This window comes from Hippocampus zosterae, chromosome 3 (genome assembly GCF_025434085.1).
Source record: "Hippocampus zosterae strain Florida chromosome 3, ASM2543408v3, whole genome shotgun sequence".
NCBI lineage: Eukaryota > Metazoa > Chordata > Actinopteri > Syngnathiformes > Syngnathidae > Hippocampus > Hippocampus zosterae.
The window spans coordinates 24,711,165-24,730,515 of NC_067453.1; the positions used below are offsets into that span (position 1 = coordinate 24,711,165).

The 19,351-nt window shown below is 41.8% G+C and overlaps 3 protein-coding genes across 7 annotated transcripts in view; 1 reads left to right on the forward strand and 2 right to left on the reverse strand.

Moving 5' to 3' along the window:
- tnnt2d (troponin T2d, cardiac) overlaps nucleotides 1-6,311 on the forward strand; it is a 32,231-nt gene extending 25,920 nt beyond the window's left edge. The window contains exons 2-9 of the mRNA XM_052060760.1: nucleotides 1,211-1,235; nucleotides 1,319-1,376; nucleotides 1,446-1,562; nucleotides 2,240-2,317; nucleotides 2,396-2,506; nucleotides 3,101-3,207; nucleotides 3,294-3,384; nucleotides 6,270-6,311. Of these exons, the coding sequence (XP_051916720.1) occupies nucleotides 1,323-1,376; nucleotides 1,446-1,562; nucleotides 2,240-2,317; nucleotides 2,396-2,506; nucleotides 3,101-3,207; nucleotides 3,294-3,384; nucleotides 6,270-6,311 (600 nt within the window). The 5' untranslated portion in view covers nucleotides 1,211-1,235; nucleotides 1,319-1,322. The remainder of the gene's footprint in view (nucleotides 1-1,210; nucleotides 1,236-1,318; nucleotides 1,377-1,445; nucleotides 1,563-2,239; nucleotides 2,318-2,395; nucleotides 2,507-3,100; nucleotides 3,208-3,293; nucleotides 3,385-6,269) is intronic.
- Nucleotides 6,312-7,437: 1,126 nt separating this feature from the next.
- On the reverse strand, nucleotides 7,438-15,482 carry dnm1l (dynamin 1-like). Of its 5 annotated transcripts, none has more exons than XM_052060708.1 (19): nucleotides 15,258-15,482; nucleotides 14,210-14,354; nucleotides 13,865-13,894; nucleotides 13,342-13,388; nucleotides 13,165-13,236; nucleotides 12,884-12,970; nucleotides 12,611-12,773; nucleotides 12,416-12,536; nucleotides 12,196-12,327; nucleotides 11,644-11,850; nucleotides 10,748-10,868; nucleotides 10,515-10,670; nucleotides 9,744-9,833; nucleotides 9,578-9,670; nucleotides 9,434-9,487; nucleotides 8,969-9,151; nucleotides 8,643-8,752; nucleotides 8,371-8,530; nucleotides 7,438-7,770 (listed from the first exon to the last, which is right to left on the reverse strand). In XM_052060708.1, exons 1-19 carry the CDS (start codon nucleotides 15,357-15,359, stop codon nucleotides 7,714-7,716), a joined length of 2,130 nt encoding a protein of 709 aa, XP_051916668.1. In that variant the 5' UTR covers nucleotides 15,360-15,482; the 3' UTR covers nucleotides 7,438-7,713. The 5 variants fall into 5 exon arrangements, with proteins under 5 accessions (XP_051916668.1, XP_051916667.1, XP_051916670.1 ...); XM_052060707.1 differs by having other exon boundaries at nucleotides 10,512-10,670; XM_052060710.1 differs by having other exon boundaries at nucleotides 8,969-9,146; nucleotides 9,432-9,487; nucleotides 10,512-10,670.
- A 607-nt stretch (nucleotides 15,483-16,089) lies between these two features.
- Nucleotides 16,090-19,258, reverse strand: LOC127597600 (dnaJ homolog subfamily B member 9-like). The gene is made up of 3 exons (XM_052060759.1): nucleotides 19,066-19,258; nucleotides 18,701-18,929; nucleotides 16,090-17,848 (listed from the first exon to the last, which is right to left on the reverse strand). Exons 2-3 carry the CDS (start codon nucleotides 18,915-18,917, stop codon nucleotides 17,430-17,432), a joined length of 636 nt encoding a protein of 211 aa, XP_051916719.1. The 5' UTR covers nucleotides 18,918-18,929; nucleotides 19,066-19,258; the 3' UTR covers nucleotides 16,090-17,429.
- Between the last annotated feature and the right edge of the window lie 93 nt (nucleotides 19,259-19,351).

A 19,351-nucleotide genomic window follows, 5' to 3' on the forward strand; every position in this document is an offset into this window, starting at 1 on the left:
AAAAAAAATTATTGTAATATTTTGTGGCTTTTTTTAAATGTACATTTTTATAGAAACATAACAAAATATTATTTTTGGATTGTTTTTCAGATTAAAATATATATATATATTGATATGTGCTTTTTGTTGGATGGTAGAAATAAGGCCAAGTTAAACTTATGGGCAAATTGTGTTGGGGGAGCAAAGACAGCAAAAAATAACAAACAAACAAAAAAAGTCCTCAAATAAATATATTTCAAACGATATGTCATCTGATAGCAAAGATCTGCAGCAGCACGCATTTGCATCTCCCCAGGGCCAGGGTGACGTTGCACTGGTCATTGTGTGCGCTCTAAAAGTGGACCATCTCCTTTTAAAGAGTGTGAATGCGTCACTATGCTGTTTATTAATCAGAAATATTTCTCTTTGTTTAAAAATAAATAAATAAAGGATTTATTTTTAAGAGCCTGCCTCAAGAACAACATGTCTGACACAGAAGAGGTCATGGATGAAGAGACTCAGTATGTCGCCACTGATATATGATACAGCATGATATATTTTGAATGTCGATGTAGTAAATAGAACTAAGTTGCATTTCATTTTTTTTATGTTTTATGTGAAGGGAGGAAGAAGGTAAGAGCATTCCCCTTCTCCTACAGTACATGAGTGCATCAATGTTTGAAATATTTATTACAATATACAGTATATTACAAATACATCCAGAGAAGAAGTGAACAGGAAGGCCTGCTTCTTTTGAGTTTTTATTTTTATATTTTAATACCAAACATTATTTTTATGGCTGTCATCTTTGTAAATATCATTTAATTGGAACCCAATTACAGGAACTTAGCTTAAGTTTTTTTTCTGGTTTTATTTATGACATTTTCATTAAAAAAGTATTTGAATGCCTTTTAAATTTGTCCTTTTTAATTTTTTAATTTTTATTTATCACTATTCAGCACCTAAGTTTTTTTATTCTGCTATAAGAACCTGCCACCCCAATTATACATGTAAGCAAATTTTATACTATTTTCAAGCCCCCCCCCCCCCCCCCATACACACACACAACACTTTTGAGCGACCACAGCACCAAACTATTAATGAAGTCTATCGGGTGGAGGCGCTAGTTGAGGAAATACTGTATCTGCCGGAAAGCCCAACAAGAATCCAATGATGGAATAATAAACTCTGCATGAGTCATAATGCCCGTTTTTCTCTCTCTCTTTTTTTAAAGATGACTCAAAGCCAAAACCAAAGTAAGTTGTTTTCACTTGATTAACACGACATGTTTCTTGTTTTCTCTGCTAGTTATCAACCCTTTTTTTGCTCAATTGCACAGATTCATGTCAAACATTGTTGCCCCAAAGATCCCAGATGGCGAGAAAGTGGATTTTGATGTGAGTTTGATCCCATGAAATGCATGTTAAAAAAAGAAAAAGAAAAAAAAAGATTACTTGTGAGTGCAGGACATCCACAGGAAGCGTCAAGAGAAAGATCTGTCCGAGCTGCAGTCGCTCATCGATGCTCACTTCATCCAGAGGAAGAAGGAGGAAGAGGAGCTCGTCGCCCTCGTCAACAGAATTGTGAGTCGAGACCCTCAAATCAGCAGCAAATTTGAAGAATTTCGTAACGTCACTCAAAATACACAAAATGAATTTGAGTATTGACAAAAAATGTAGGAAACCTGAAGTTGAGTTGCTCCATTTGCAGACTGGCTCTTGTGCTGACCCCCACGTCACTCACCACACCAGACCCACCTTTTAAAGCCATACACACTCAAAGTGGTGGTCAGACAATGCCTGCACCGCATGCACATCATTAGCCCCTGCATACGCTTCATTCTACTTGGATTAAAAAAAAAATATATATATATATATTTTTTTAATTTGGGATTTTTTGGGGGGGGGGGTTGTTTTTCATTTTTCAAATATTTTGAGGTTCGAATTAGTGCATCAACGTTTCACCATTGTTATTGTACAATTTGTCTTTCTACACTTGTCAGCAATAGCTTAGTAAACGTTTAACATAATAGTGATCAATATATACAGGTATATTTTTTAAACTGGAAATTTGTTGCAATGCACTGGGGCAGTTCTAATTGTGCCCCTGGAAGTCTGCCTAGCAGCAAGGGTCCGCACTGGGAAAATTTTGTGTTGCATGCATACACAAAGATTTGAATACGTTTCATTCAAATCATTCACTTTTGCCATGATTGTGCTATTTTTGTCCAAGTGAAAGCTTCAAATTTGTTTCTTTAAAGGAAAAGCGTCGTGCCGAGAGAGCGGAGCAGCAAAGGATCCGAACTGAGATGGAGAAAGAGAGGCAGGCCAGGCTTGCCGTAAGTTCTCACAAGTTAAGAAAATATACGATGACCTGATCAGTGACACGTGCGCGCGTGTGTGTGTGTTACATCCAGGAGGAGAAGGAGCGAAGAGAGCAGGAGGAGCAGCGCAAGAAGCATGACGAAGACGCCAAGAAGAAGAAGGTCCTCTCCAGCATGACTCAGCAGTACGGCGCCGGACAGAAGGTCACACAGCTTCTTACTTTGACATATCTGGTCACGCAAAGGTGGCTTTTTTACAAAACAAAATGACTAGGACCCCATGCAAAAATTTCAGCTTCTGTTGCTGACAATGCCACCATTTAAAACATATTTTGCATCAGGTAGCGGATATTTTTTCATTCCTCTCTACAATTTTTTTTGTATTAAGCTTCAATCCCATTATCAGGAGCAATTGGATTAGTTTTATTTTAAATGTTGAGTAAATTGTTTTGAGAGATTATTTTACAAATTGTAATTCACATTGGAAAATTAAAGACAAAATGATGATAAAAAATATATTTCAAACGTCAACTTCAAATACATTACTGAATTAGCCATTTTTTTTGATTCCTCACCAACCCATGTTGGTCAGAATATTAGGCACAGCTCTCCATATGCTGCCGTAGTGTAACTCTGTCATAAACTACAACCCCCCCAAAAACAAAAAACAGAACAGAGTCAATAATCGACGCTGCAGCTCTTGCATTCGACCTCAATCGGGACAGGCTTTGTGCAGCATGGATTCAAGTGCAGTTACTGAATCTTGCACTTGTAAATACTCACATTATGCCCAAACAGAGTGAAAAGAAAGGCAAAAAGCAGACAGAGAGAGAGAAAAAGAAGAAGATTCTGGCAGATCGCAGGAAGCCGCTCAACATCGACCACTTAAGTGATGACAAGCTCAAGTAGGACAAACAAGAGTCTCCGCAGCACGCCACATTGATTCATATTGAGTATGGGATGAAATTTGCAATTGTGTGCGTGCGTGCAGGGAGAAGGCTAACGAGCTGTGGCAGTGGCTGATGCAACTGGAGACGGAGAAGTACGATCTCAACGACAAGTTCAAAAGGCAGAAGTGTGACGTGAGTCTCTCCATACATTTCAGGATGTCAGCAATTCTAGCTTCATGCTACGATAAAAACAGTACCGGTAATTAAGGGGTAGGAGGAAATATACTGTATTTCCATCTGCATGTTTGTTTGAACCTACTGCATATATGATTTGGTTTGTTTTTATGTAATGCATAAAATGTTCGGCACTGTTTTCCATTTCAACACATTTTCCTTCCCATGTTTTGTTCCTGAAAATGAGAGAAACTGAAAGAGTGAGGAATATATTCATCAACTTAAAAATTCATAACTTAAAAAAAAAAAAATTAGTAAGGGATGTCCTGATTGCAGTTTTTGTACCAGAGTCATTATCAAAAAACAAAAACAAAAAAAACAAAGAAAAACTTTTGTAGATGCCAATAAGCCCTGTGAAAAATTGGTTCAAAACAAGCAAAACACTAACATATCAAATAACTGCCCCCCAAAAAAGTAATCCCTTCAAGTGCATAAAATTAGGTTGTCAAAAAAGAAATTTATATATATATATATATATTATATATATATATATATATATATATATATATATATATATATATTAGAGCTGGATAGCTCAGTTGGTAAGGCTTGAGGGATGGGACTCATCCAGGATGGCTAACCGAAGGGCGAACGATCCTGATCATGAAGGATCCCTCAAAGGGTGCAGTCCCATCCAACTATCGGCCAATAAGCTGTCTCTCCACAACATGGAAGCTCATGTCAGGCATCATTGCGGCTAAGATAAGTGGACACATGGATCAATACATGAGCAAAGCACAGAAGGGCATTGGTAGAGATACCAGAGGAGCCAAACATCAGCTCCTGGTTGACAGAGCAGCAGGTCCCAACATACCAACCTGTGCACAGCCTGGATTGATTACAAGAAAGTCTATGACTCGATGCCACATACATGGATCACTGAATGCTTTGAGTTGTATAAGGTGAACAGGACCCTAAGAGCCTTCGTTGCGAACTAGATGAGGATGTGGAAAACCACACTTGAAGCCAATGGCAAGCCACTTACCCAAGTGTCCATCAAATGTGGCATATACCAAGGTGATGCACTCGCCCCACTGCTGTTCTGCATAGGACTGAACCCCCTAAGCCAAGTAATCACCAAGACAGGCTATGGATACCGCCTCAGAAATGGAGCTACGATCAGTCACCTCCTCTACATGGATGACATAAAGCTGTATGCTAATAACGAAAGGGACATAGACTCCCTGACCCACACAACCAGGATCTACAGCAGCGACATCGGGATGTCATTCGGGCTTGAGAAATGTAGTCGGATGGTGACTAAGAGAGGAAAGATAGTCCGCACTGAAGGGGTCTCACTCCCTGAAGGAACAATAGCAGACATTGGGGACAGCTACAAGTACCTCTGTATACCACAAGCCAATGGCAACCTCGAACTGGCAACAAGGAAAGCGGCTACGGCCAAATACCTCCAGCGAGTGAGGCAAGTCCGAAGAAGCCAGCTCAATGGCAAGAATAAGACCCGGGCAATAAACAGCTATGCCCTGCCAGTGATCAGATACCCTGCAGGAATAATAAGGTGGCCAACGGAAGCGATTCAGACCACGGACGTTAAGACCCGAAAGCTCCTAACCACGTATGGAGGGTTCCATCCCAAATCCAGCAGCCTGAGACTGTACGCAAGCCGAAAGGAAGGAGGCTGGGGACTAGTGAGTGTGAGAGCCACTGTCCAGGATGAAACATCCAAGCTCCATGAATACATCAAGAAGGCGGCTCCAACGGATGACGTACTCAGAGAATGTCTCAGACAATGGGGAACAGAAGATGAGGCACTGGAAGAGGGACAGTCATGGGACGACAAGCTCCTACACGGGATGTACCACCGGACCATAACTGAAGTGGCCGATCTCAAGAAGTCCTATCAGTGGCAGTGGCTGGCCTGAAGGACAGCACAGAGGCACTCATCCTGGCTGCTCAGGAACAGGCCGTGAGCACCAGAGCCATTGAGGCCCAGATACACCACACCAGACAAGACCCAAGGTGTAGGTTGTGCAAAGAGGCACCTGAGACACATAACTGCAGGGTGTAAGATGCTGGCAGGGAAAGCCTACATGGAACACCATGACCAGGTGGCTGGCATAGTCTACCGAAACATCTGTGCGGAGTATGGACTGGAAACCCCAAGGTCAAAATGGGAAACACCTCCGCAGGCGGTGGAGAATGCCAGAGCGACGATCCTGTGGGACTTCCAGATCCAGACTGACAAGATGGTAATGGCGAACCAACCCGATATCGTGATCCTAGACAAAGGGCAGAGGAAAGCCGTTGTAGTGGATGTAGCGGTCCCAAGTGATGGAAACATCAGAAAGAAGGAACACGAGAAACTCAAGAAATACCAAGGGCTAAGAGAGGAGCTGGAGAGAGCCTGGAAGGTAAAGGTGACAGTCGTGCCTGTGGTGTTCGGAGCACTCAGGGCAGTAACCCCCCCAAACTAGATGAGTGGTTGCAACAGATCCCAGGAACATCGGACATCTCAGTCCAGAAATGTGCAGTGCTGGGAACAGCAAGGATACTGAGCAGAATCCTCAAGCTTCCTGGCCTCTGGTAGAGGACCCGAGCTGAATAAGGGACGGACACCACCCCAGGGGGGTGAGACGAGGAATTTTACTATATATATATATATATTTATATATATATATATATATTATACTACTAGTAATTGTATTTTTTCAGAGGAAAACTAAATTAAGCATCCATCCATTATCCGAAAAGCTTTATCCTCATGATGGTCGCGGGTGTGAAGGAGCCTAAGCTGTCTCTTTTTTGGATTATTATTCTTATCATTATTATTATTATTACTATTAAATGGATTCCTTGTTAATTCCGCTTTACGCTACTTGCAGATCAACCTCCTCCTTGTCCGTGTGCAGGATCACCAGAGGTAAAGTCACATGAAATCATGGTGAGTTGAATTGTCTGATTTCACGCTGCCGTTTCTTCTTCTGTGGTTGTTTTTAGCACAAAGGGCCGTGGCAAGGGCAAAATGGGAGCCCGGCTGAGGTAAAGAGGGAACTTCCTCATCCCCACCCTGGGACACACCAAAACAGGACATCGGTGTATATCCAATCATATTTCATATCAATAAACAAGCATCTACTTCCATGAGAGTCACACAGGGTGTTTTGTTCGCGTGCCAGCAATGTTGTATGGTTAATCACCGGGCAGCAATACAGCAGTTCTTACTGTACTGTGCGACTGATTTGGTGCTCTTTAGTGTGATACCGCGCGTGTGTGGGTCCTACATAACAAATCAATAAAACCCACAGTGGACTTTGGCCGCTGTCAGTTTTTTGGGGTGCTTGTTGCAAATACCGCGGCCCGTGTTGGTTGATGCTCTACTGTACTGTACGGTGAACCCATGCCAGAAGATGGCAGATGATCCAAAACGGAGATGATCACAAAGCATCAACACCATGCTTCTAACACAACCATGAAGCCATGTTACACAAGCTACTGTATTCAGTCGTTGCGCTATATAAATCAGCATGTATTGTATTGTATTGTTACATTACTCAACACAAACAGATCCTTTTCGTGTGAGGCTCATCAAGAGAGTACCCGGATAACACGCAAGCATGAACCTACGTGACATCAGATAGGGGCAAACAAATACATGCATGAGCGCTTCACACAAAAAATCTAAAATAATTTAACTCACCTTTTGTTATTTACTAAGAAATATTAAGGCATATTAGCAAATTGTAACAGTAGTTTAGTCAACAATGGCTTCTCGAAGCAGCATCGCTGGCGAAGCAACCCCCCCCCCCCAAAAAAAAACTGACACTGTAGTTTCAGTTTCACTTTTTGGGCACAAAAACAGCGATTTGATGAGTTTCAGTGAATGATGGATGACAAATTAAAATATAAAAATTTAAGAAAAATTAAAACATATTTTCAAAAATGTAAATTCAGGATTGCCAGACCTCAAATATGCTGAGTTTCATTCAATTCAATGAGAGTTGGGGTAAGAGATGGAAGTTACGATGCAATACGTGACGAAAACAACAACTGTTTTTGTTTGTCATGTCTGTCTTTAATTATATTCAACACAAAATAATGGATAATAACATCATCCCTATCGATACACTTTGGTTCATAAGAAAAATAGATTATTTCTAGTCACGGGGGATGTTTAAGGGTTGAGTGATAGTTGGAACTATGATTTCCCCGTACACGTAATCACAATTGCATTGTGAGGACTGCGGGTCTTACGTGGAACTTGTGTGCAGGGGCCGGTGGGCTGTGTGGATTGAGGAAGGGGAGGAGCCTGAAGGTGAGCGGCTTCTCTCACCATAAGTGCGTTTCTCTGATCTCCGCAATCACTTGGCTGGCTTTTTGCAGGGCCTGCATACAGCACGTTCTGAGTCAGGTGCATCAAGCTCATTTTTAACGCGGTGTCGTTACGGCTTCACGGCCATTATGATGGTGAAACAAATACAGTCACTTTCATTGCCTCATTGTATTATTAAGTATACATCTATATGGATTAACCAGGTCTGAAATAAAAACAAACAAAATCAAGGACAATCATTTGTCGATTATTGTTCTGTAACAGGGAAAACAAACAAAAAAAACATTGCAAAGTCGAATTATTTGTGCCGCATGCCAATTTGAAATGGGGATAGATTTTAGGTAGGTAGATTTTAAGATGGTAGACTTTAGCATGGATCGTGAAATTTGACACAGATGTTTTGCTTTTGCAGTTCACATAAAATGATATGTTGGGCTGGATTTGGCACTCGGGCCTTGGGTTTGATACCTGTGGTCTATGAAGTCACATATTTTGCAGGTGCACCTCATTAAGTGGTGCACTTAATTTTTTTTTTTTTGCTTACTGGTATTTAATAGATAACACCTACGTCCCGAAAAATTACATTCTACACTCACTCCATTGCGGCATATGCATCAACTAGTCGTAAGTGTGGATTTTGTCGGTTCGGATACCTTGAGCATGTCTGCCGCCTCGTTGCGTCGCTGCGCCATGTCCTCCGATTCGGTCAGCAAGTCATCCAAAAGTACCGATTTATACAACTGACCCACCAGCTCGCTCTGCAGGCAGTCTTTGACGTGGTTCACCAGGAAGTGCATCACCGCTTTAGGCACGCTGAGTAGGAGGAGGAGGAGTACGGAAGTAGTGAGGCAGCGAAGAAGACTGTCGCAAAGGATTCTGACTCTCCAAAGGAATCGAGATCATCCCATGGTCGCTCTTTCCACACCTGTCCTGGATGTTTTTCCGCACGATAAGAAAATAGGACTTGATAAGCCTCTCTATGACCTCGCAGTCTCTCTGTTCCCGAGCAGACAACTTCCTGGACACTGGTACAGGCTGGGGGAAAAAGAACACTTACGATGAGTTAAAGGGGGACAGATTATGAAAAATTGACTTTTTGCTGGTTTGTATTTCAAATATTTGTCTCTCTGAAATGACTGTTTGTTCCATACAGCAACACCAGTTACAAGACATCAACCAAAGTCCGTATTTCAGGAATCGAGACAATATCATGGAAATCACTCACTTGCAACCGTTTACAGTCAGCCTTACCACATCAAGCAAATTAACAGCATGGCCCTTCTGCGGGGTCGCGGGGAGGGGATTTTGGGGCATTGCTCTGTCACCCACAGCGCACTCGTCCCCCCTTTTCAGCATCCCTCTCCAGTTCCCCGTGCCGCCGCTGTCCACCTGATCGCCAGAAGACGCGACCTGAGCGCCGCCCACTGCCGCGTGCTGGCCAGAAAAGAGATTAGCAAGGGAGACACTGTCACATGAGGTTGTAGCGAAAATAAATAACTCTCTAGCTCTGATGAAATTAGGGACTTGAACTTTTTATTCCATAAAATGGGGCCAACAGTGTCAAGTGGCTCATGTAAAAATACGACGCTGTATATTATATTCATGTAAATGCAACTGTAGTTTCAGTGATATAAAACTGCACTGCATCATACTGACTAATAAGTTGGCACAGCCCTTTTCTTGGAGATTGTGATTCATAAATAAAAGTTCCAGTACCTTGTCTCGAGGAACCGCAGATGGCAGGTCCCTCATTCTGTTGCGTCTTTGCTCCTGTGAATAAAATTTCAACGGAATGACTACAATTAAAAATCATTTGCATTGAAGAACAGTCCGAAGAGAAGCACGGCAGAGGGTTTGGACCTCAATGTTGTGGTTCATGAGGCCACAGGCGTCAGCAAAGTCTGGATGTTTGGTGTTGATGTACGCCAGCTCAATCGCGACCAGGTTGTGAACCTCAAGACAAAAAGACATTTAATTATGAAGAGATGTTCATCGTATCATGTCGCCATGAAGGTAGTTTTGCTACCATGTCATTGGTAATTGGGAGTCTCTTTCTCAAGAGGGAGGTGACCACTTCCACAATGGCATCGTGAAGCTTTGGGAATCGCAGCAGCTCCTACAGAGAGGAAAAAAAAGTGAAATATACACTATCAAAGTTCAACTTGTATTGCACTAAACGCAAACAAGTTTTTTTTTTTAAAAGAAATGACGGGTCGGCAATCCTCTAAGGACGTTTCCATTACATTTTGGTTCACACCTCAATGCCACCATTAAAATATATATATAAATAAATTGTTCCACAAATAATGATAATTCTAGTATTACTTGTGTACTTTCTCTCCAGCTTCTCAAACTTTTTTTTGAGGTGTGACATGTATTAAGAGTGGAAGCCACCGCTTGAGGATGCGTCAATTTCCCAAACTCATGTAGCTGAACAAGGTGACTAGATTAGAAACATTTGACAGTAACATAACTGACTTTTGTGTGTGCTGTTTAATAATGTCAGACACAGTTTCAATAAGAAAATCACTTTTCAGAAAACAATCCTTACCCAATATCAATAACAATAAATGTAGTTCCGATTACTTTAGTGATATTCTAATTTCTCCAGATGGTAAATGGGGAACTTTCATGAGTTTGTGCAAACTGTAATTTCCCCATTGCGGGACAAATAAAGGATAACTTAATATCTTAAACTATAACTACTCAAAAGGTAAAACTAGGATCTACTTACAGTAATACATAAATGTCCCGTATTTGAACAGGATTTAAGTTTTCCCCAATATTCTGTTGCCACCTGTGTGCTGTAGTTACTGCAGTGTTGGATGATCCTCTGCATCTCCTCGTGAACCAGCTCCACGCAGCGCAGACTGGGCTCCTCCAGACGCTTCACTTGTCTCTTGACCAGTAACTCGAAGGAAACCTCAGGCACAAACAAGGCAGGCCGAGGTCCCTGGAAACAACAGGTTGTCACACCGTTTGGATCGTTGCATCAGTTACAATTCCTGATCAGATGTTGCAGGGACCCACCGTCGCGTTACGGATCGCCGTCAGCACGTCGATCGTCGTCAGGCCGCCTAGGGGATCGACGGATTCCAACGTTCGACCGAAGGTCTCGTGGAATATGTAACAGATTCTCGCGCCGCCACAGCTGAGGAAGAGCAGAGCTGGAAGGGTCGGTCAAACTGATTTTCAGAGTGCCCAACAGGTGCGGATCTGGGGAGTGGCCATTGAGTGGCCATGGGCACCCTAAACTGAAACCTGTCCAGTAATTTGCAGGGTGTTGCCAGATCCAGATTAAGCAGTGACAAGAGCGTGCGTGAAACCCAAAGTAATTTAAACCACTGGGATCAGCGGATGACTGCTAGCAAGCTACCGATAAGCGAATGTCCATTTTCAGCACGTTTAACTTGTGGATAACTGTTGGCTAGATTAAAAAAAAAAAAAAAAGTATGTGTTCAAATTATTTGTTTTTTAAAGCTTTATATCGACTGCTGCATTGATGCTAGTTTCATTAGCCCGTCTAAGCAGGTTGCATTTCGCTAGCGGCCAGTGATTATGCGGCTTGGTTAAATACACAACATGTAATTCTTGGTTTTATGTTCAGTTTTACGGTAATCTCTGAGTGAGTGTGCAGATAACAATCTGAATCACACACAGAAATGTTCACTTAGCTGCCCAATTGCGAGGATGGCCAAGGATATAAGGGTTTGGTACATTGCTGTGACATGTCCGCGAGTTCGCCATATTGAATGTGGCAGATCTGTCCAAGAACTGCTGCAAGTTAATGGCGCAAACGTGATACAGCACCTTTCTACAAAATGCTGAAAGTTAAGTTGCTTTATGTTCCTCCCCAAAATGACCTCTGGCGTCACCTCGCCCAGTGAATATTCCCTGACTCGGCAAGTGGCGGCAGCTTGACTCACAGTTCGGCCGTCTCGATGTACTTGGCCGTGCCCTCGATGGTGTGGCAATACTCTGCGGCAAACTTGGTGATGAGCTGCAGCAAGGTGGCGCTCTGGTCTTCCACAGGCTCGCCGTAGCTGTTGAGCAGCGACTGGTACTGGGCCGCCAGCACGTTGATCCTGGTTTTCAGCTCCGGGAGGCAGTCTCGGATGTGGTGCATGAGCAATCTACACCCAAGAAGATCAGATGAGTCAATCTCAGGTAAAATTTACATTTTATTCCATCACTACACTTAGCTATTGTGCATTTTGTCACAATTTAGTATTCATGCAATTTCACATCACCTAAGGCTCAAGAACACATTTGTGAAATTTTACATATTCATATGTTAAATTATAATCCACCTTTTTTTTTAATAACTTCTATTTTTGTAAACACTTTACAAATACTCCAAAAAACTACAGCGTATAACCATTAGGATAAATAATGATTAAATATGATTAATTTTGGTTTTCATGAAAACATGCAGGTGTATCCACTGTTCTTTTAAAAACAGGAGCTTCCTTTCTTACCTATTCAGTGTCCTGGCCAGATATTTAGTTCCACTTCTGTTTGCAAGGGAGGGGTACTTCTTTTGGAGAAAAGCGTACTCATCGCGGATCGCATCTGCTACTGATTTCTTCTGATTGATATCCAGCTGACTCCTAGCAATAAAAATAAAAAAGTCAAATGAAAACCCACAGTTGGCACATCACATGACTGATGTGTGCAACTGGACACAGGCGCCGTCACCTGTTGACAACTCCAATAATGCCAAGTTTGACAGGAATGACTCGGCCCATCAGGATATCCATGGCGTCCGTTCCGGCATCCATCAGATCCAACTTGGTGACCACTGCTAGCGTCCTCCTTCCTGGATGCAACACGGAGGACACAATTTAGGACATGCGTTAGTTTCAAGCAAATGCTAAAAGCAAAAGCGTTTACCATCAGGATCGACTTCACGGGCCACTTTGAGGGCCTCTGACGTCGCCATGTCTGTGTTGGCGGCGGTCACAGCCAGGATGATGGAGTTGGGATTCGAGATGTACTTTACGATCAGTTCACGGATCTGAATCTCGATGTCTTTGGGCTGGTCTCCCACTGGCACCTGCAAAACAAAGCAACACAATCAATAAATAAATAAATAAGCAAACAAATAAATAAATAAATAACCCATTGCAAGGAATGTGATCACAATCATCTTTGCACATATCTTACTTTGGTGATGCCAGGAAGGTCCACAAGTGTGAGGTTGACAACATTGGGTGAGAAGACTTTGAGGTGAATGGGCTCATCACTGATACCCTGGGGACAAAAAAATAAAGTATAACATGAAGTTTGCATTTACATTTCTTGTCTGATCCATTTCTTCACCTGCTAATGCACAAAGTGGAACTCAAGAAACGAGAAGCTGTTTTTTGTTGGTATTTTCTGCTTTATATACTCATTAACTCACAAGTGAGCACATCACTGACATTCTTTTTTTATTATGTCCATACCTTGTTAATGCCTGATATTCTTTCTGTTTCTGCTTCAATTTCTTGACGGATCTCTTCAAAATTAGTGTAGAGCTAAAAACAAACCAAAACAAAAAGAGAAACAGAGAAAATGTCAACTATCTAAAAGGTGGTCAGGAACTGAGTGCACTTATTTGACATGATTCCTTTCAACTTTACCTTGTTTTTGGTGTGCAAGAATTTGCCCCATTCCTCACCGTCGATTCCTGCAGAGAATCAAATTATGGGCATCAGTCAATGATGTAACCAACGCATGTTTAACTTGTCACGAGAGGAATTTTCTGGTAGCTATAATGGATTATAAAACTTCATAGCAAAAAGCTGAGGGGAAAAAATAATAAGAAGAGCGGGGGGTAAAAAGTGCTTTCCTAGCTGATGACAGAAGCACAGTAAAACCCTTCAAGCACAAAAAGCAAGGCAATCGAAGTTGCACAACAAAACAAGGACACAAACGAAGCCTATTAGTTATCGCAGGTGAAGCCAGCGGTTCAGGTCATTGCAGCTGTTTTGGGTGTTCAGAAAGTGATGGAAAAAAAAGAAGTTTCTTTCGATCAATCTGAACTGAGTGAAGCTGCTTGGGTGCACGGTTGATCACAGGCTACTCCTAAAAAAAAGGGCCGGAAACGGGGAGGCAACCTTATACTGTATACAAACACGATAAGGCAAATAATAAAAGGGCGACCTCTGTAAAAGCGGCCATTTTTCTTGAATTCTGTAGTTTAAGAGAGAGACAACAAATGGGTTAGCCTGCTGCTGATCTACTTATGAATGAGGGGGGAATTACACAGGGTTCTTCTAAGAAATGTGATTTCACATTGTTTAGACGTTTCCCAGTAACGAGGGGTTGTTAAAAAAAATTATACATATAAAATCACCGATTTAAAGCTTAGTTGCAACAGTGAATTTAATATATCAAAAATAGGCAACTGCTTGATAACCTGGTTTATTTAAGTGAAATAAAGGAGAAGGTGCATCAGGAGGCGCATCAGGATGCAATAAGAAATAAAAATAAATACGCCAATGGTACCATTCTCCTCGTTGGTTTTCCGGCGGTCTTCGGAATCGATGTGGACGAGCTGGAAGATTAGCGGCCGACGGGTCACAATGCCTGTGCCTCGCGGTAGTACATCCCTGCCGACTAGGCTTTCTAAAACAGAACTCTTGCCGCTGCTCTAGAAAGAAAAACAGAAATAAATGACACCAAAATATGACAAAGTCAGACGGCGTTTTTTTACAGTTGAAGTCAGGATAAATGCAAAGTGATGTAACGTTCGCCGAGTTAAGGTTATTTGTACGTGTACACCTTGTACTTTATGAAACTACAATAGGTATAAGACACCTACTTATTCGTCTTTGGAACTCAGTAGCAAGAATAAACAAGCAGCAAAACAACGAAAAAAACATCTCCTAGGCTTGGTTTGTTGCACTCTAATAACAGCTGAGACTGCCACATCCTATTAACGGGTCACAGAAAGTAAACACGTTTGGCAAAACCTATCACTACTTTAAACCAATTAGGCTCGAGTGTGTCGGCTTTTTAGGTGAAGAGAGAAGTTTTATGATAATGGGTCATGTTTTGTGCTATGGGAAGTGCAATCATAGGAATACATGCTGATTGGTATGAACTAAATGTAATGTAGCTGCTATATGAAAACTATCATTACACAGTATTGTATAAGTGATTTATCTTCTACCTGAAATAGACACACATGCGCTGGAGGATATTGCTGCGACATATTTTCCATTAGCCTGGAAAGAGGCTTAGCGTGAGCTAAGTAGGAAACAATATATATATAGTCCACGTTGCGACAATTATTTTAGGATTTATTACGATAAACAGAACAATAAGTAATTACATTAACAACGGCGATGTGTACAGTGACGAAGGTTCAAGTGTTAGAGAAAACATTTTTTTGCTTGTATTATTTTAAGGTCAGTTAACACACACACATCAGCAAACATAAATAGTGACAATGGTTGAGAAATAAACGCCATGAACTCAAGACTGAAGTTTTAACAACTAAGAATCATGCTAACTAACTTGCTAGGCTCCAAAACAAATTGCAGTTTCTCACCTGAGTGCCTACAACAACTATTTGCGGCAGCTGAATGATGTCAGCGCCCACTGTGTTAAAAACATCTTGCAGTTTGTTTATGACAGGTATGAGGGCCTCCATGAGCTCCAAAACCGATCCAGACCTGTCGAGAAATGGGACACTTCACAAAGTCATTCAATGTCCCGCGGGTGGCTAAGCTAGCAATTGACATCACTTTCAGACCGCGGCGCAAACGACTATGCGGTGTACCGCTGCATTGTGGGAGTTGAAGTTTACTAAATCACCGTGCCATGGGATTCACTTGGGATGTTTTTGATGATTGAACTACATTCACGCAAGTGACGTCATAAAACGTCAACAGCATAGCAAAATCTCCTACGCAACAGTCACCAAAACCAAAATATTTGCACTCGTGAGTCGTGATGGGATTTTTTTTTAACTGACAAATGGTAATATAAAATGGTGTTCCACTATTTGTTAAGGGATTAAGAACGGTAAATACATGTTAACATATTTTAGATTACACTATTCATGTTTAAATGATATTGATTTGATTACAAAAGAATTGCTTTAATTTTAGTGGGGATTCTGACCCACAAAAACGTGTTTAAATCACAGCAACTCCATGAAGGGTTCATGCTAATCGACCTGAGATGACCTGACATAAGACATTTGGCGTCAACTTGTTTTTATTTCAAAACACATTTTTAAAACGCAAAGGCAGCAATCCACAAACTCATACAAAAAGTGCTCGCATTGGATCTTTTAGAATGTCAAATACAAAAATATTGCACATGACTGTCCATGTCATATCACAAACTAGAAATGAAGTACCTGTAACATGTTAGGAGAACTGTTTCCATTTGTATTGCCGGTACTCTATTCTGTGGGTGACTACTACGATGAAAGCATGGTGATATTTTCAGTATTTAAAAAATAACTTTTATACAGCATGACAGTAGTACTTGACTGCTTAACCCCTTTTCCCACATACATCTGAAAACCAGTTGATACATTTCAAAAGAAAATCAAAGGCTCAAAAACAGAAAAGTCATGCCTTTTAAACTCAAGTTTGTAGCAACTGCTACATTACACAATCACATTTTCATGTGGGGCCTTGGTGGCAAAATGGGTGCCATATCAATTTTATTCAAGCTGTCCACTAAAACAGTTTCGTACATATGTAATATTCTGAGAAACACGCCCTAATGTGAGAAAAAGTGGACAACAATGTAAAACCCACCCAGGTTGGTACAAACTACACCAGGACCTAAGAGTTCTCACAGAGAATAAGAACAGGAACTGCACACAGGAAGGCTAAGGCAGAGTCAATCCCAGAACCTCAGATCAGCAATGAAGACATGCAAGCCAGCCCATTGCCCTCTAACCAAATACTAGGGGGGCGGGGGGCAACTAAAAATATAAAGCCGGTGGCAAAAGGGACATAACGTGATCTAGATCCTTCAGCCAGAGACTGTTACACCCGCGCTGCAAGAAGGAGAGATACCGACGCTCGTTCCTACCGACTGCTGTCAGGCTGATGAATAAAAAATAACAATCATAATAATAATTAAATGATGTGAAGGAAAATTGTAAATAGTACTGCGATTTATCCATTTGTGTTCATATTGTATTTAATTGAAAGATGTTTGTTGTTTTTTTTTCTTTCTCCTTTCTTCTTCTACATACATTCTTGCTGCTGGAGGCTGTAAATTTCACCAGTGTGGGACAAATAAAGGATATCTTATCTTATCTTATCTTATCTTAGTGGTTAGTCTGCCTCAGTATCAATCTCAAGACTGCTTATGGCAATATTTATAATCGGGACAGCAGCTTTCAATGTTACATTCAGGGTTTCAAAATTCCCTGAATTTTCTAAACTATCCATGGGAATTAACCTCTACTTTGGACTTCGTGATTTTTGCTGAAACTATGGTGGAATATCCACTACAGAAGATACAAACAAAATCCCAGCCCTTGTTTTCCAACATCTTAACAAAAGTCTAGCAAACAGAAGCAGCACGTGGAGCCTCAAGCAGCTGAGAGGACTCAGAAATGATGTGGAATTACTGGAATTTCCCACTCAACAGGAAATTTCCCACCCCTTAGAAAAATCTCATCACATTTAAATGTATCTTTCTGATTCATCATTACAAACCTATTGTATACAAGTAAGGTGGCTATTGCTTCCTAAATTGCAGTGCAATCCGTGTATGTGGTCACCATGTTCTCTCTGCGCTGCGTCACAGTTCTACAGTGCTGTTTGGAGGAAGTGTGGAAGATGCCTTCAGTCTGTGTCGGGTGCATGTGGAAGGCGAATATCTTTTCAACATCGTCGAAAAGGTCACCAAAGAAGCCGGCTCCTTCAAAGTTTCTCTTGTGTCGCTCGTGGGATTCTCTCTGGGAATGTTCGTCAAAGTGTTGCCTGTGCCGGGCGTGCCTGCTGTTGTGGTTGTCCATGTTAAAGTCCTCTAAGATGTCCTCCAATTTGAAGCTGAATGGTTGGCGCGTGCTTCGCCTCTGTTGCGTGCCTGCTGTGAAATACGAGGCGCTGCCACCAAACTGGTTGTAATCTCCTCTTCTGGTAACATCAGATAACATCTCATAAGCTGAAAAAAAAAACCCCCATAAAGACAGAACAAATATGATTACAGTACAGCAGTACCGTGACTTGCAAATTTGGTCTGTGATAATGCCTGTTACTCAAATTTACTTCCTACATTCACATAACGAGAAATGCCATTAATCTGTCCTCTCATTCTAAAACCATGCATGTTATGTTTGTCCACGACATTCGTCATAGGAGAAGAATCTGTGCTTGGTGGTTGCGCCGTCTTGGCAGCACACGTGTACCAGCACTGATTTTGATTGGGAGGAATGTCAGCACCATTTGACTGTCGGTGCTGGACAGCCCCGGGGCGCTTGTGTATTTTGCGCTTGTAATGGGCCCCATTTTGTTCAGTGGAGATGTCCGCGCTTTTGGACAGTCTACGTAGGTGCGGCTGGATGGTGGCTGCTGAGAAGAGGAGCGTCGGCACGGAGCACAGATGCGTATTTGGAACTGAGAGTCACTGCTTCGAATTGAAATGGATTCACATGGGACAGGAGAAGTGAACCAATCTCTTTTTTCGTCAATGGATGCTACTGCTTCTTGTTGACTTTGAAACTTAAGCTTGTAGCCGACGTGTGCACATTTTGAGCATGACCAAAACAACAAAGTGTATGAGGGAAAAGTGGTTAGGATTGCATGACTGTCCGTGTTTTATGTTGTGTTATGTTTATGTTAACTGTTTTGTTAAGCGCTTTGTTACAGCTGCAACTTTTGTGAAAGCGCTATATAAATCAGGATGTATTGCATTGTATTATGTTACGTTCATTGAAGAATCTAAATTGCCCATAGGTGATGTAAAGTGTTATCGGAAATGGATGGACGTTTCTAGAATAGCACGAACCAACTATACCTTCTGCAATTTCCCTGAATTTCACTTCAGCGTCGGGGCTGTTGTTCCTATCAGGGTGATACCTCCTGGCGAGCCCGTGAAATGCTTTCTTTATCTGCCGCTCAGTGGCGTCTTTGGGAACTCCCAGTATATCGTAGTAGTCCTTCTTGGCAAGGAGCGGCTCTGCTATCACGAGGAGGCACACGGCCATCTTCAGAGCAGACTCTGCATTGGCCATGATTCAGTTGCCCTGCACAATAAACATACAACGAGGAGAGGATATTTTACTCCAATTACTGTCACGAATAGCTGGCGGTTCTCAGGCAGTCGAAACAAAGGCAAACGTCTGCTCTAGCTCAAACCTTCCATATACGTAATCTACTCACCTTGTATGGTATGCAAGTGCTAGCCAATCAGCTGAATTCTATAAAATATTTAACCAACGATAAACATGACGTTTAATGTACCGACCGGGAGGCCATTCATTTGACGATAAACGTGACGTTGTTAGCCTCAAATGTGAGTGACAGGAGCTGTCGCCATCCTTGCATTTCTTCTTCTGTGACAATTCTCAAACATGGCAACTGGTCACGGATGCACGTGACTCCCCTTTTGGTAAAAGTTGGAAATACACTTAAAAAACTTGTAGATTGATCAGGTTTATTTTTTGGG